Source organism: Dryobates pubescens, chromosome 20 (genome assembly GCF_014839835.1).
Source record: "Dryobates pubescens isolate bDryPub1 chromosome 20, bDryPub1.pri, whole genome shotgun sequence".
NCBI lineage: Eukaryota > Metazoa > Chordata > Aves > Piciformes > Picidae > Dryobates > Dryobates pubescens.
Genome location: NC_071631.1, coordinates 20,131,259 through 20,147,755, shown reverse-complemented (window position 1 = coordinate 20,147,755; position 16,497 = coordinate 20,131,259). Strand labels below are relative to the sequence as shown.

Genomic DNA, 16,497 nt, shown 5'->3' with positions numbered 1-16,497 from the left:
ACAGCCAGCACCCCGTGGGCTCTTTCCTTCCTCTCACTGCTAGCGAGGGAGGAGGAAATCGCGGCGGCAGCAGCTGGCTGCGCTGGGCTCTGCTGAGCGGGGCAGGGCAGAGGCGCTCAGCTGCTTCCCTGGGCAGGAGCTGGGGCAAAACCTCCTGTGAAAAGGCTGGGGCTGAACAGGTAGCAGGGGCAAGGGCTCAAGGGAAGGGTCTCACAAGTAGCACTCAGATCTGAGGTCCCCTGAGCTGGTTTTGGGGTCTTCTCCAGGCAGTGTGTGCTGAAGCACAAGGATGCAGCCAGGTTTGGAATCATGGGATTACTAAGGTGAGGAGAGACCTCCAAGATCATCAAGTCCACCTCCATACTATCATAGCATCACAGTATCAGTCAGGGTTGGAAGGGACCACAAGGAGCATCTAGTTCCAACCCCCCTGCCATGGGCAGGGACACCCCACACTAGATCAGGCTGCCAAGAGCCTCATCCAGCCTGGGCTTAAACACCTCCAGGGCTGGGGCCTCAACCACCTCCCTGGACAACCCATTCCAGGGCTTCACCACTCTCATGGGGAAGAACTTCCTCCTCCCCTCCAGCCTGAATCTCCCCACCTCCAGCTTCATTCCATTCCCCCCAGTCCTATCACTATCTGAGATCCTGAGCAGTCCCTCCCCAGCCTTCTTGTAGGCCCCCCTCAGATCCTGGAAGGCCACAATGAGGTCTCCTCAGAGCCTTCTCTTCTCCAGGCTGCACAACCCCAACTCCCTCAGTCTGTCTCCATAGCAGAGCAGCTCCAGCCCTCTGCTCCTCCTCGTGGCCCTTCTCTGGACACCTTCCAGCACCTCCAGACCCTTCCTGGCACAGAGGCTCCAGAGCTGGCCCCAGAGCTCCAGCTGTGGTCTCAGCAGAGTGGAGCAGAGGGGCAGAATCCCCTCCCTGGCCCTGCTGGCCACACTTCTCTTGCTGCAGCCCAGGCTCTGCTTGGCTCTCTGGGCTGCAAGTGCTCCCTGCTGGCTCCTGTTGAGCTTCTCCTCCCCCAGCACCCCCAAGGCCTTTTCTTCAGAGCTGCTCTCAAGAAGTTGTCCATGGCAGTGCTATGAGCCTTTAGGACATCCTCCTCTTCTTGTCTATAAAGTGAGGAGCCAAATTGATGGGAACAGGACAGGTCCCAACTCCTTCAGTCTGTCCTCATAACATCTCTGTAAGCAGACCAGGTCCAGCATAACACCTCTGCAAGCAGAAGAGGTTCAGCTCATGGTTACAGTAAGGCACTGGAATCACTTTGGGGTTCAGCCAAATGATGCTGGGAGGAAGCAGGCTGCTGGAGCCTGAGCTCCTAAATTTGGCTAAGCATGAATCAAAGACACTCCAAGGCAGCTGCATCCTTCCTAAAAATAGTGTTAAGAACACAAATGCAGCTTGGAAATCCTGCACACAATAAACAAAGGCCAGGCAGCAAAGCAGAAGGTCCAGCACCTCCAGGCATCTGCCAGGACAGAGGATCCAGACCCGGGGTGGGAACTGCCTCCCCTTCAACTTGCCAAGCACTGGGAGCAGAGTTAATCCCTGCAGCCATATCCCCTGGGTCCAGACTAAACAAATTATTTGGGCAGTGCTGGTCATGCTCCTAAGGGGCACAGGGCAGGAACAAAAGCCCTAAGTGATATGAAAAGCATAAAGGAGCCACCCTCTTGTACTTGCCCTTCTTCATCCCTCTGCAGATGTCCTGTGCCCGCCTGGGGCACAACTGGCAGCACTCAGGACCCTTTATGAACTGCAGAGCAGCACTTTTGTTATCCCTAGCCCAGGGAAAGGCTGCAGCCAGGTGAAAAACCACTTCCAGAAAGTTATACCTGCAGGTTTTGCTCCCTCTCAGCAGACCTGCTCTGGGTCTGGTGCAATGGTGAATGGAGACACCATGCCAGCTCAGGCCAAATATCACAGGAGCAGCACTGGACACCAGGACAGAGCAGCATGAGGCAGGAATCATAGAATCATAGAATGCTCCAGGCTGGAAGGGACCTCCAAAGCTCATCCAGTCCAACCTCCCCTGCAGTCAGCAGGGACATCCCCAGCTGGATCAGGTTGCCCAGGGCCTCACTGAGCCTCACCTTGAATATCTCCAGGGAAGAGGCCTCAAACACCTCCCTGGGCAACCTGTTCCAGTGTTCCACCAAGTGAAGAACTTCTTCCTGATATCCAATCCAAATCTGCTCTGCTCTAGTTTGAGCCATTGGCCCTGGTCCTGTCCCTGCAGGCCTTTGCACACAGTCTGTCTCCATCCTTCCTGTAGCCCCCTTCAGGTACTGGCAGGCTGCTATTAGGTCTCTCTGGAGCCTTCTCCTCTCCAGGCTCTCTCAGCCTCTCCTCATAGCAGAGCTGCTCCAACTCCCTGATTATTTTTGTGGCCCTCCTCTGGACCTTCTCCATCAGATCCAGGTCCTTCCTATACTGAGGGCTCCAGACCTGTACTCCAGGTGAGGTCCAACCTGGCTTCATTGCACTGTACCAACAGCACCAGACCACGCTGGCCACCATCCCTGTCCTGAGGTGGGCAAGGGTAGGATTGACACCAAGGGCACACAGAAACCATCAGCGAGGCTTTCTCCTGGAATTTGAACTTGGTCTTTCGTTCCTCCCCAAAACCCATTTCTGACTATGAGATGCAAAGGGAGGCCTCAGGTCTGCAGGGAGCACACAGCCTGGGATGTGCCCCCCAGGAAGCAGAGGGATGCTCTCTGCCAGCACTGCAAGCAGGAGCTGTGCTCCCTGTCATCCCCTCTCCATCGAGCTGCGCCAGTGCTGGTGGGGAAAGACTGCTCCTCACTCACCTGAGCACACAGCAAGGGTTTGCAGAGCTCAGGCAGGTGCCTTCTGGCTGAGGGAAGCAGTAAGTCAAGTCACACCAACTGCTTAGTACCTTAAAGGAGGGAGGCCCCACGCAGGAGCTGCAGGGGGAGATTGGCTTTTAAAGCTTGACCTTGTGAAGCTGGCACAAACCAAGGCTTCACCTTCCAGCCCCTGAATCTACTAAATGGGTCACAAGAGGCACTGGAGACCTCCCAGCAGGGCAGTGGGAAGCCCCAGAGCTGAAAAACTGCTGACATCCAGCCTGCTCCCACACTCCTCCATCCGGTTCTGCTCCTAAAACAGCGACCCACTGCTATTTATGTTTGGTTTGTACAGGGGGAATGAGTCAGATTTATCTGCCAGCAACATCTAGAGCACGCCAGAGCCCTGGCCAGGGCATGCTGGGATGCAGCAAAAGCAGGGGTAAGCTTGTGCTCATCCCAGCACAGAATCCCAGCATCACTTAGGTGGGTAAAGACCTTCAGGATCATCAAGTCCAACCATCAGCCCTGCTCTACCTAGTCCACCACTAATCCATATTCCCAAGCACCACACCTACACAGCTTTTAAACACCTCCAGGGATGGGCACTCCACCACCTCCCTGGGCAGCCTGATCCAGTGCCTGACAACCCTTTCAGTGAATTTTTCCCAACCTAAAACTCTCCTGATGCAGCTTGAGGCCTTCTCCTCTTGTTCTTTCACTGCTCACTTGGGAGAAGAGACCAACCCCCACCTGGCTCCAACCTCCTTTCAGGGAGGTTGCAATGAAGTCTCTCCTCAGCCTCCTCTTCTCCAGGCTGAACACCCCCAGCTCCCTCAGCTGCTCCTCCCCAGCCCTGCTCTCCAGACCCTTCCCCAGCTTTGTTGCCCTTCTCTGCACACACTCCAGCCTCTCAATGTCCTCCTTGGAGTGAGGGGCCCCGAACTGAACACAATACTTGAGTTGTGGCCTCACCAACGCAGAGTCCAGAGGGACAATCACCTCCCTGGTCCTCCTGGCCACATCCTACACGACGCACTTAACACTGAGCCCAACATGACCCAGACCCAAAGGAAAACCTCCCTGTGGGAGGGCAAAGCCCGTGGCACAGGCTCTGAGCAGGTGCCCAGCAGTGGGCAGAGCTGACAGCAAGCTCCCCGAGCGGGAGGCGCCCGGCCCGGCGCAGCTCCGGCTCTGATGGCTATCAGAGGAGAGGGCAGCAGCAGCAGCCCCGTGGGCGGCCTCGGAAGGATGAGGCTTTGCCATTTCTTTTCTGAGAAGCACACCAAGAGCCTTCCTCCCCAGGCAGCTCCTTCCTGAGCTCGGGGGCTGACGTTTCCCCTCCGGGGTCAGGGCGGAAAAAGGAGACAGGCAGAGGAGCCCCCGCACGCCCCCGGCCGGGCACCGGCTCCTGCTGCCCTCAGCAGTGCCACAGCTGCAGGGCAGCTCTGCTTCCTCCCTGCCCACCCCCACTCCTGCCCCCACCATTTCCTCCTCACCACAAGAAGGTGCTTTGCTTTTTTCTTTTCACAAGAAGGGGGCCAAGAAGGCCAAGGGCATCCTGGCCTGCATCAGGAACAGTGTGGCCAGCAGGAGCAGGGAGGTCATTGTGCCCTGTGCTCAGCACTGCTCAGGCCACACCTTGAGTCCTGTGTCCAGTTCTGGGCTCCTCAGCTTAAGAAGGACATTGAGACACTTGAAGGTGTCCAGAGAAGGGCAACAAAGCTGAGGAGGAGTCTGGAGCACAGCCCTGTGAGGAGAGGCTGAGGGAGCTGGGGTTGCTTAGCCTGCAGAAGAGGAGGCTCAGGGGAGACCTAATTGCTCTCTACAAGTCCCTGAAGGGAGGTTGTGGACAGGTGGGGGTTGGTCTCTTCTCCCAGGCACCCAGCACCAGAACAAGAGGACACAGTCTCAAGCTGTGCCAGGGGAGGTTCAGGCTGGATGTTAGGAAGAAATTCTTCCCAGAGAGATCGGCCCTTCGGCCTGCACCTGGAGCTGGAGTATTTCAGACACTGCATTTCACTACTTGGTGACCAAGCTTGGAGATCTCCCCAGCAGACTGCTGGTTGCTCCTCAGAGGGCATTTAGCTGACTGCAAATGAGCAGGACCTTAAGCTTCTTTTCCTTGGAGCTGAACCTCCCTACACACCACATGAGAGGTATCATTGAACACTCCTCTCCTCCAGCTCACCACTGACCTTCATCCCTCCTCCCTCACCACCATCCTCCATCCATCCTCCCTCACCACCATCCTCCATCCATCCTCCCTCACCACCATGCTTCATCCATGTTTCCTCACCACTATGCTTCATCCATCCTCCCTCATCACCATCCTTCATCCATCCTCCCTCACCATTCCTCCTCCATCCATCCTCCCTCACCACGCTTCATCCATCCTCCCTCACCACGCTTCATCCATCCTCCCTCACCACCATGCTTCACCCATCCTCCCTCACCACCATCCTTCACCCATCCTCCCTCACCACCATCCTTCATCCATCCTCCCTCACCACCATCCTTCACCCATCCTCCCTCACCACCATGCTTCATCCATCCTCCCTCACCACCATCCTTCACCCATCCTCCCTCACCACCATGCTTCACCCATCCTCCCTCACCACCATCCTTCACCCATCCTCCCTCACCACCATCCTTCACCCATCCTCCCTCACCACCATCCTTCACCCATCCTCCCTCACCACCATCCTCCATCCATCCTCCCTCACCACCATCCTTCACCCATCCTCCCTCACCACCATCCTTCACCCATCCTCCCTCACCACCATCCTCCATCCATCCTCCCTCACCACCATGCTTCACCCATCCTCCCTCACCACCATGCTTCACCCATCCTCCCTCACCACCATCCTTCACCCATCCTCCCTCACCACCATCTTTCATCCATCCTCCCTCACCATCCCTCCTCCATCCATCCTCCCTCACCACGCTTCATCCATCCTGTCCCACAGCCTCTCTCCATCCACTGCCAGCCTCCAGTCCCTGTCACACTTCCCCATCCACCACCATCTCCCAGCCCCTCTCACATCTCCAACTCCACAGTACAGCATCCCCAGCAGCACCAGAAGCCAGATCCAAGCCAGACTCATTTCACCTCCCACTGGGAAGACACAAAGTGATTTTCCTCCTCTAACTCACTGATTTCATTAGCATCTCTCTCCAGCAGCTTGGAAGGGACCTCAAAGACCATTCAGTTCCAAGCCCCTGCCATGAGCAGGGACACCTCCCACTAGCCCAGGTAGCTCAAGGTCTCATCCAACCTGGCCTTGAACACCTCCAGGCAGGGGACATCCACAGCCTCCCTGGGCAGCCTGTGCCAGTGTCTCACCATCCTCTCTGGAAATAATTTCTTCCCAATCTCCAGCTTCAATCTCCCCTCTTCCAGCTTAAGGCCACTGTCCTTCATCCCATCACCACAAGCCCTTGTCAAAAGTCCCTCCCCAGCTCTCCTGCATCCCCCTTCAGGTACTGGAAGGCTGCTCTGAGGTCTCCCTGGAGCCTCTTCTCCAGGCTGAACAGACCCAACTCTCCCAGGCTGTCCCCATCTGATGGTCAGAGCAGTCACACTTCTCTTTGCTGACTTCAGAGCTCAGCTACTCAGTCACTTATGTGGGGGGAAAGGATGCATCAGAAGCAGCTACTCAGCAGCTCTGGAGCCCAGGATCCCAGGATGTTAAGGATTGGAAGGGACCTCTGGAGATCATCAAGTTCAACCCCACTGCCAGAGCAGGAGCATAGAATCCAGCACAGCTCACACAGGAACACATCCAGACAGGGCTGGAAAGGCTCCAGGGAAGGAGACTCCACAACCTCTCTGGGCAGCCTGCTCCAGGGCTCTGGGACCCTCCCAGGGAAGAAGTTCCTCCTCATGTTGAGGTGGAACCTCCTGGGCTGTGTTTTATATCCATTGCCCCTTGGCCTATCCCAGGGTGCAGCTGAGCAGAGCCTGGCCCCTGCCTCCTGACCCCCAGCCCTCAGCTATTGAGAGACACTGATCAGATCCCTCTCAGTCTTCTCCTCTCCAGACTAAAAAGCAGCCTCCTGTGAAACCATCACATAAAGATGCAGCACTAAATCACTGGAAAATGAACAGAATTCCAGCAAGGTCTCAGCCCCAAAAGCTGTGGTGTGGTGTGTGCTGCTCTAATGGATGGAAATGCTGAAGAGACAGGGGGAGCAGATAAATGGGGAACTGAAGTGACACAAGAAGTTTAAAATGAGAAAGGAGGAGGATCCAGCACAGGGAAGAAGATGATGGAGGGAGGCATTGACTGCATGAGGAACAGAGCCCTGCCATGAAGAACAGCCTGAACCTGTCACAGGGCAGCAATAACTAAATGGTGGCTGGAAACATTGGGAAGGAAGAAGAGTATGAAAATACTTCTGCTCTGCTTCTGAAAAGCAACAGGACACAGAGCTAAGGGCTGTAGGTGCACCTGGGCATGATGCTGCATCTTCCCTAAACTCTGCATACAACTGAGCAACAAAATACAGGCTCCCAGTCCAGCACCCCCAGCAGCTTGCCCAGGAGCACAGTGCCCAGCTGGGCTTGGAAGCTCTCCACACCAGGAGACTCCACAACCTCTCTGGGCAGCCTGCTCCAGGCCTCCAGCACCCTCACAGCAAAGAACTTTCTCCTCCTGCTCAGATGGAACCTCCTGGCTTCCAGTCTGTGCCCACTGCCCCTTGTGCTGTCCCTGGGCACCACTGAGCAGAGCCTGGCCCCAGCCTCTTGCCCCCCACAGCTCCTTTAGCTCTTGCTGAGCATTGCTCAGCTGCCCTCTGGGGCTGCTCTTCTGCAGGCTCTCAGCCCCAGGGCTCTCAGCCTTTGCTCCTCAGCAGCTTTGTAGCCTCCCCTGGACTCTCTCCAGCAGTTCCCTGTCTGTCTCAAGCTGGGAAGCTCAAAACTGGCTCCAGGACTCCAAATGTGGCCTCCCTAGGTCAGAGTAGAGGGGGAGGAGAACCTGCTGCCCACATTCTTCTGAATGTACCTCAGGACACCATTGGCCTTCTTGGCCTTGAGGGCACATTGCTGGCTCATGAGGAACTTGTTGCTCCCCAGCACTGCCAGCTCCTTCTCCACAGAGCTGCTTTCCAGCAGGTCAGCCCTCACCTGTCCTGGCACACACACACTTCCTACTCCACCTGCAAGGAGGCAGGAGGTCAAACAGCAGCTCAGCAATGCAGACCCAACAGAAGTCAGCAGGTGACAGCCTGAGAAGCAGCGACAGCACTGCCCAAGCAGCACTGCCCCAAGGGCTGTCCTGGAGGGGTACCCTGGGGCTGGGGCACAACACAGCCATTAACATCACCTCCAGCAGAGAGTGGTGAGTGGAACTGGGCTTCACTGGTCACACTGGAGCCTCTTGGCAAGAGCACCAACAGCTGGGCTGAAAGAGAACTCTCTGATGCGTGGAAGGCCTCTGAGATCTCCCAGGAACGCCAGGTCGCTCTGCCAAGCCCCACAAAACCCACATGAAAAGCAGCAGGGTAGAGAGAGGGGAGGAGTGGGGGCAAAAAACGAAATCCTTGGGAATGAGGAAGCAGCAGGCAGCAGAGCTGCTTCCAGCAGAGCCCACAGTCCCCCGAGCCCTGCCCTGCCCTGCCTGCTCTGCGCCACTGAGCCACAGAGACTACAAAGTCCCTGCTCAAAGACAAACAGCAGCGCTGAGGGGCTGGGATCAGGGGAGGGCAGAGCCCTGTGAGTGACACAGGCACTGATTAATTGTAATGAGAGGAAGAGGTGAGTTATGTGGCTGCACAATGGAGCCCTTGGAGGGGTGGGCTCCTTCGGCCACGCGCTGCAACGCTGCCAAGCGCCGGCGCGCAGGAGCCGGCAATGTAGGTCACACCTCAGGGCCTCTTTGGGGAGCCCAGAAAGGACCCAGGAATTCTGGTCATAGCTGCATGAACCAGCACAGACCCCCACAGAAGCACAGAATCAGCCAGGTTGGAAGAGACCTCCGAGATCATCAAGTCCAACTGATCACCCAGCCCAATCCAATCAACCAGACTGTGGCACCGAGTGCCTCGTGCAGGCTTTGCTTAAACACCTCCAGGGATGCTGACCCCACCACCTCCCTGGGCAGCACATCCCAATGGGCAATCTCTGTGGCTGGGAAGAACTTTTGTCTAAGATCAAGCCTAAACTACCCCCTGCACAGCTGGAGACTGTGTCCTCTTGTTCTAGTGGGTCAGTCTCTTCCCCAGACAACCTCTGACAGAAGGAGAGGATACAGTCCCCTGTACCTGCCAGGGGAGGCACAGGCTGGGTGTTAGGAAGAAGTTCTTCCCAGAGAGATTGGCCATGGGGATGTGCTGCCCAGGGAGGTGGTGGAGTCCCCATCCCTGGAGGTGTTTGGGAAGAGCCTGGATGAGGCACTTGGTGCCATGGTTGAGTTGATCAGATGGTGCTGGGGGAGAGGTTGGACTGGATGATCTTGAAGGTCATTTCCAACCTGGTTAATTCTGGTCAAACCTGCTACTTCTGGTTGCCTGGGAGAAGAGACCAACCCCCAGCTGGCTGCAATCTCCCTTCAGGGAGTTGGAGAGAGCAAGAAGGTCTCCCCTGAGCCTCCTCTTCTCCAGGCTAAGCAACCCCAGCTCCCTCAGCCTCTCCTCACAGGGCTGTGCTCCAGACCCCTCCCCAGCCTTGTTGCCCTTCTCTGGACACCTTCCAGCAAGTCAACCTCCTTCCTACCCTGAGGAGCCCAGAACTGGACACAGGACTCAAGGTGAGGCCTAAGCAGTGCTGAGCACAGGGCAGAAGGACTTCCTTGCTCCTGCTGGCCACACTGCTCCTGATGCAGACCCAAGGTGATGCTAGAGCATAGTGAGCTGGAGTCACTCCCAATGGGTGTGAGGAATGGGCAAGGTGAAAGGGATCACTCCAGTGTTTGGCAGCAGGGAGGATGCTGTTTCTGCACCTTGCAGAGGGCTAGAGCATCTCTCCTACAAGGGCCCAGAGGAGGCCACAAAGAGGCCTGGAGTACCTCTGCCATGGGAACAGCCTGAGAGGCTGGGGCTGCTCAGCCTGGAGAAAACAAAGCTCCAGGGAGATGTCATAGCAGCCTTCCTGAAGGGACCTGCAAGAGAGCTGGGGAGGGACTTTGTACAATGGCCTGTGGGAAGAGGGCAAGAGGCAATGGTTTGAAACTACAGCAGAGCAGATTTAGGTTGGACATTAGAACAATGAGGGTGGCAAGATACTGGCACAGGTTGCCCAGAGAAGTTGTGGCTGACCTCCTCCCTGGAAGTGTTTAAGACCAGGCTGGATGAGGCCTTGAGCAAGCTGGGTTGGTGGGAGGTGTCCCTGCCCATGGCAGGGGGGGTGGAACTGGATGAGCTTTAAGGCTCTTCAAACCCAAACCCATTCTATGATAACTTAACAGCAAAGCAGAGAGGGTTGAAAGAACAAAAGGAAATCAGAATCTGACAGCCCCCCATAACTGCTTTCATCTCTTTCATCTGCAAGAGGATTTGGGAGAGATCCAACTGCAGCCCACAAGTGTGAGCATGAGGAAGGGAGCTCTAAATGACCTTCAAGAATGACCTCTGCTCATTGCTGCTCCACCATCCCAAATCCCTCTGGACATGGCCACAGCTTTATGGCCACCAGGGTATCTGATGTGGGTTTAAATGAAGCTGATAACAGTATCTCCACCCTTGCTTCTGACAATGCAGCAGGGAGGGCTATGTGCATCAAAGCAAGGCCAAGGCTGCCTGTTTGCACAAAGGAGCCTCTGCTCGTGGTGAACAAAGCCTCCTCCTCCTCTCTCCAGCTCTCATGGGCAACCAGCAAGACACACAACTTCTCTGATGAGTTTTTACATCAGTGTAAAGACCTCATGTGGCTTGCTCAGCACCTTGGTCCATCTTCCTGCTGCAACAAGAGGCTCAGGAAGGCTGACTATAAGTGCTGGGCTCTACACATTGGCCACAACAACCCCAGGCAGTGCTACAGGCTGGGGGCAGAGTGGCTGAGAGCAGCCAGGCAGAGAGGGACCTGGGGGAGATGGTTGGCAGCAGCTGAACAGGAGCCAGCAGTGTACCCAGGGGGCCAAGAAGGCCAATGGCATCCTGGCCTGCATCAGGAACAGTGTGGCCAGCAGGAGCAGGGAGGTCATTGTGCCCTGTGCTCAGCACTGCTCAGGCCACACCTTGAGTCCTGTGTCCAGTTCTGGGCTCCTCAGCTTAGGAAAGAGGTTGAGGTGCTGGAAGGTGTCCAGAGAAGGGCAACAAAGCTGGGGAGGGGTCTGGAGCACAGCCCTGTGAGGAGAGGCTGAGGGAGCTGGGGTTGCTTAGCCTGCAGAAGAGGAGGCTCAGGGGAGACCTTCTTGCTCTCTGCAACTCCCTGAAGGGAGGTTGTAGCCAGGTGGGGGTTGGTCTCTTCTCCCAGGCAACCAGCACCAGAACAAGAGGACACAGTCTCAAGCTGTGCCAGGGGAATTTTAGGCTGGATGTTAGGAAGAAATTCCTCCCAGCAAGAGAGATTGGCCATGGGGATGTGCTGCCCAGGGAGGTGGTGGAGTCCCCATCCCTGGAGGTGTTTAGGAAGAGCCTGGCTGAGGCACTTGGTGCCATGGTTTAGTTGATTAGATGGTGCTGGGTGATAGGTTGGACTTGGTGATCTCTGAGGTCTTTTCCAACCTGGTTAATTCTATTCTATTCTATTCTATTCTATTCTATTCTATTCTATTCTATTCTATTCTATTCTATTCTCTAGGTTGGATCCCACCTCTTACTTTGAATGCTGGAAGATTGTTACTGGTTTAAGACTGATGTCTTACTGGTAAAGAAGTTTTGCCAGACAATTTGAGTTTAGGGATTGGACACAGGATAATGCCAGAGGAATTTACCTCATCCTATTGGACTACAGAATTTCTTCTATCCTGCAGCACAAGCTTGGTTTTTCTTCTCTCTCTGGGCTGCCTCTGCTTGGCTTCTGGCTCTTCTGTTCTGCCTGTGACCTTACACACTGCCTGGCTGATCTTCTTAGAATCACAGAACTGTCAGGGCTGGAAGGGACCTCAAGGCTCAGCCAGCTCCAACCCCCTGCCATGGCCAGGGACACCTCACACTGCAGCAGGTTGCTCACAGCCACCTCCAGCCTGGCTGCAAACACCTCCAGGCAGGAGGCTTCCACCACCTCCCTGGGCAACCTGTGCCAGGCTCTCACCACCCTCATGGGGAACAACTTCTTCCTCACATCCAAGCTGAATCTCCCCATTTCTAATTTTGCTCCATCCCCCCCAGTCCTATCCCTCCCTGACACCCTCAGAAGTCCCTCCCCAGCTTTCTTGGAGCCCCCTGCAGATCCTGGAAGGCCACAATTAGGTCTCCTCAGAGCCTTCTCTTCTCCAGACTGCACAACCCCAACTCCCTCAGTCTGTCTCCATAGCAGAGCAGCTCCAGCCCTCTGCTCATCCTCATGGCCCTTCTCTGGACACCTTCCAGCCTGGCACAGAGGCTCCAGAACTGGCCCCAGAGCTCCAGCTGTGGTCTCAGCAGAGTGGAGCAGAGGGGCAGAATCCCCTCCCAGGCCCTGCTGGCCACACTTCTCTTGCTGCAGCCCAGGCTCTGCTTGGCTCTCTGGGCTGCAAGTGCTCCCTGCTGGCTCCTGTGGAGCTTCTCCTCCCCCAGCACCCCCAAGGCCTTTTCTTCTGGGCTGCTCTCAAGCCAGTCCCTGCCCAGCCTGGATCAGTGCCTGGGATTGCCCTGCCCCAGCTGCAGGACCTTGCCCTTGGTCTTGTTGAACCTCATGAGGATAGAGATAACTGGGGCTGGCTGGAATACAACCCTGTGGACCCTTTTTGCCCAGAGTTATTGGGGGGTGGAGGGAATGAGCTGAATTATTTGTGCCAGGGAGTGTTTGTGCTGCTGTTGAACTGTAGCTATAGGTACATCTACTTTGTCTATGTTTATGGCCTTCTATACTTTTATAGAGAGTCTACTTCTGTAAATATCATTTCATTTCACTTCCAAGCTCTGAGTAAGTGTGGTAAATTAAGGGACTGGAGCATGTGCCTTATGAGGAAAGGCTGAGAGCCCTGGGGCTTTCTAGTCTGGAGAAGAGAGGACTGAGAGGGGATTTAATCAGTGTTTATAAGTATCTGAGGGCTGGGGGTCAATAGGCAGGGGCCAGGCTCTGCTCAGCTGCACCCTGGGATAGGCCAAGGGGCAATGGATGGAAACTTCAGCCCAGGAGGCTCCACCTCAACACCAGGAGGAACTTCTTCCCTGTGAGGGTCCCAGAGCCCTGGATCAGGCTGCCCAGAGAGGTTGTGGAGTCTCCTGCTCTGGAGCCTTTCTGGATGCATTCCTGTGTGACCTGTGCTGGATTCTCTGCTCCTGCTCTGGCAGTGGGGTTGGACTGGATGATCTCTGGAGGTCCCTTCCAACCCCTGACATCCTGTGAGCCTGGGAAATTTACTCCTTGGGGTGAATTTCCAAATTGGTTGGGGGGGGTTGCAATCCAAACCCACAACCAAGATCCTCCAAGCTTCCAGTAGCAGCAGCAGTTCTCTCTCACCCAAGTGCCCAGGCAGCTCATGCAGGGACAGAAGCAGTAGGTCATTGGTAAGAGGTCACCTACCAGCCCATCTGCTGGAGACAGCATCTCTGCTAAGGCCATGCAGGCATCTCTCCAGGGCGTGGTAGATCCTGTCCTCCGTGCACGTGGTGTGCTGCATTTTAATTCATCTCCTGAAGGGGAAGAAGGAAGAGAGTTTGTACACCAGGCCCTTAGTTAGTATCAGTCAGGGTTGGAAGGGACCATGAGGATCAGCTAGTTCCAACCCCCCTGCCATGGGCAGGGACACCCCACACTAGATCAGCCTGGCCAGAGCCTCATCCAGCCTGGGCTTAAACACCTCCAGGGCTGGGGCCTCAACCACCTCCCTGGACAACCCATTCCAGGGCTTCACCACTCTCATGGGGAAGAACTTCCTCCTCACCTCCAGCCTGAATCTCCCCACCTCCAGCTTCATTCCATTCCCCCTGGTCCTATCACTCCCTGAGATCCTGAGCAGTCCCTCCCCAGCCTTCTTGGAGCCCCCTTCAGATACTGGAAGGCCACAATGAGGTCACCTCAGAGCCTTCTCTTCTCCAGACTGAGCAGCCCTAACTCCCTCAGTCTGTGCTCACAGCAGAGCAGCTCCAGCCCTCTGCTCATCCTCCTGGACCTTCTCTGGACACCTTCCAGCACCTCCAGATCCCTCTTGTGATAAGGGCTCCAGAACTGGAGGCAGTACTCCAGGTGGGGTCTCAGCAGAGCTGAGCAGAGGGGGAGAATCACCTCCCTTGCCCTGCTGGCCACACTTCTCTTGCTGCAGCCCAGTTAAGTGGGAGGAAGACAGCAGTGCCACATTTCTGCTGCAGAGCAGGTAAGATGCTCCTGGTGCAACACCTCCTCAGTCCTGCCTCCCTCCTGCCACCCTTGCCAGTCCCAAAGCCAACCACCTGCCCTGCTCTGCTCTCATCTTCCCCTCTGCTTCCCCAGTGCCCCCAGCCTTGGCCAGGGAAATGAGCTGCACACGTCCACATCCTCATGAGAGGCTGTGGGGCCAAGGAACCCTCCCCATGACCTGCTGCTGCAGCCACATCTGCCCTCTCTCGACTTCCACCTGCGGGGCAGACCAAGCCTCACTGAGGTGTCTGTGGCACAGAGGTGACCCTGGGTTAGCCTCCATCACTGCCAGAGACTGCAGCTGCAGCACCTTGCAATGGCCTGGGCTGGGAGTGCTAGAGCAGTCCAGGCTGGGAGGGGTCTCACAAGATCATCTGCTCCAACCCAGCTCCTGCTCCTTGCCCTTGACAGACCCACTTGTGATGGTCGCCAACCCACTCCCAAGCCCCAAGCTTGTAGCAGCCAGGAAAGCCTCTGGCACTGTCACCTCGCTGCCAGCCCAGCCAACATGAAGAAAAGGTCCATGTGCCCTTGTGGCAAGGCAGGAAAATACAGAGGGGACCTCAGCCCCAACGTCTGAGGGCATTGTGAAACTGGGGGATTGCACGTGTGGCAGCAACCTCCTCACAACACTGCTCTGGGCACCACCACCCCCAGCTCCAGGGCTCAGGGTGCAAACCTAAACCTTGGCCTAACAGAGACCAGGCTCAGAGGAGGAAGATTGTATCCCACCCAGTTCACTGGAGAAGAGAAGGCTCGAGGGAGACCTTAGAGTGGCCTTCCAGTGCCTGAAGGGGTCAACAAGAAGGCTGCAGAGGGACTTTTGACAAGGGCTTGGAGTGAGAGGATGAGGGGCAATGGGTTTGAGCTGGGAGAGGGCAGATGGAGACTGGAGAGGAGGAAGAAATTCTCTACAGTGAGGGTGGTGAGACACTGGCACAGGTTGCCCAGGGAGGCTGTGATGCTCCCTCCCTGGAGGTATTCAAGGCCAGGCAGGAGGGGGCCTTGAGCAGCCTGGGTCTAGTGGGAGGTGTCCCTGCCCATGGCAGGGGGCTTGGAACTGGATGATCTTGAAGGCCCCTTCCAACCCAACCCATTCTGTGATTCTATGCTATGTATCTGTCTGGGACCCCATGAATATCAGAACAGATTTGCCCAGAAGGTTTACTTCTAAGACCTACACCAACTGTGAGCCACCAATGTGGAGCCCAGGCAGAAATTTCCTCCTTCTGCCCTGCAGTGCCAGCCCTGGCATCTGGAGCCACCCTGGAGCAGGTGTGTGTCTCTTGTCCCAAAGCACCGGGCTGGGTCTGTCCTACAGACTCTTTGCTTCTTGCTTGGAGGCAACACAAAGGCAAAAAGGGGAAAAAAAAATGCTAAAATCCAGCAAGAATCACAGAAGAGAGCCAAGGATTGCACCAGGTTGGAAGGAACCCTCCAAGGTCATCTTGCCCAACCTCACTGCAGTCAGCAGGGACACCTCCAATTAGATGACAGCAGAGCCCAAGCTCCTTGGTGCTCCACATGAATTGGCCTCCACAGCCCTAGGGATGGTCACCAACCCACTCCCAAGTGCCAAGCTTGTATCAGCCAGGAAGGGAGAGAGAAACTCTGCCAAGGCTACCAAAGCCACGTGCCAAGGAGGCCTCTGCTCTCATCCTGCTCAGCACCTTGCTCTGCCCAGGCTACACACTCACACAGCTCCCCAGGCTACCCCAAACTGCTCAGTTTTCTGCTTATTTAGCCAACATTTGACACTCAGGGTTCAGTGGTGGCTGCACCCACCACAGTTCCCCACCTCCACCCTGCCAGGAGCAAAAGCTGCTATGATCTTGGCAGAGGCTCCACCCAGTGCCCCCTGCTAGGTGCCCCCAGCCTGGCCACCTCCACCCACAGCTAATTCACTGATTCACAGAATTGTCAGGGTTGGAAGGGACCTCAAGGCTCAGCCAGTTCCAACCCCCCTGCCATGGCCAGGGACACCTCACACTGCAGCAGGTTGCTCACAGCCACATCCAGCCTGGCTGCAAACACCTCCAGGCAGGAGGCTTCCACCACCCCATAGAATGAGGTGGGTTGGAAAGGACCTTTAAAGCTTACCTAGACCAACCCTCTGCAGCCAGCAGGGACATCTGCAACCAGAGCAGGTTGCTCAGACCCCATCCAACCTGGCTTTGAACACTTCCAGGGAGATAGCAGCTCACACCCCTCTGGGCAACCTGGGCCAGGCTCTCACCACCCTCAGGG

General features: G+C 56.0%; 1 protein-coding gene across 1 annotated transcript in view; it reads right to left on the bottom strand.

Moving 5' to 3' along the window:
- Positions 1-16,497, bottom strand: part of PIK3R5 (phosphoinositide-3-kinase regulatory subunit 5) — an 80,196-nt gene that overhangs the window by 37,309 nt on the left and 26,390 nt on the right. Inside the window, exon 2 of the mRNA XM_054170608.1 lies at positions 13,438-13,547. Within this exon, the coding sequence (XP_054026583.1) occupies positions 13,438-13,534 (97 nt within the window). The 5' untranslated portion in view covers positions 13,535-13,547. The remainder of the gene's footprint in view (positions 1-13,437; positions 13,548-16,497) is intronic.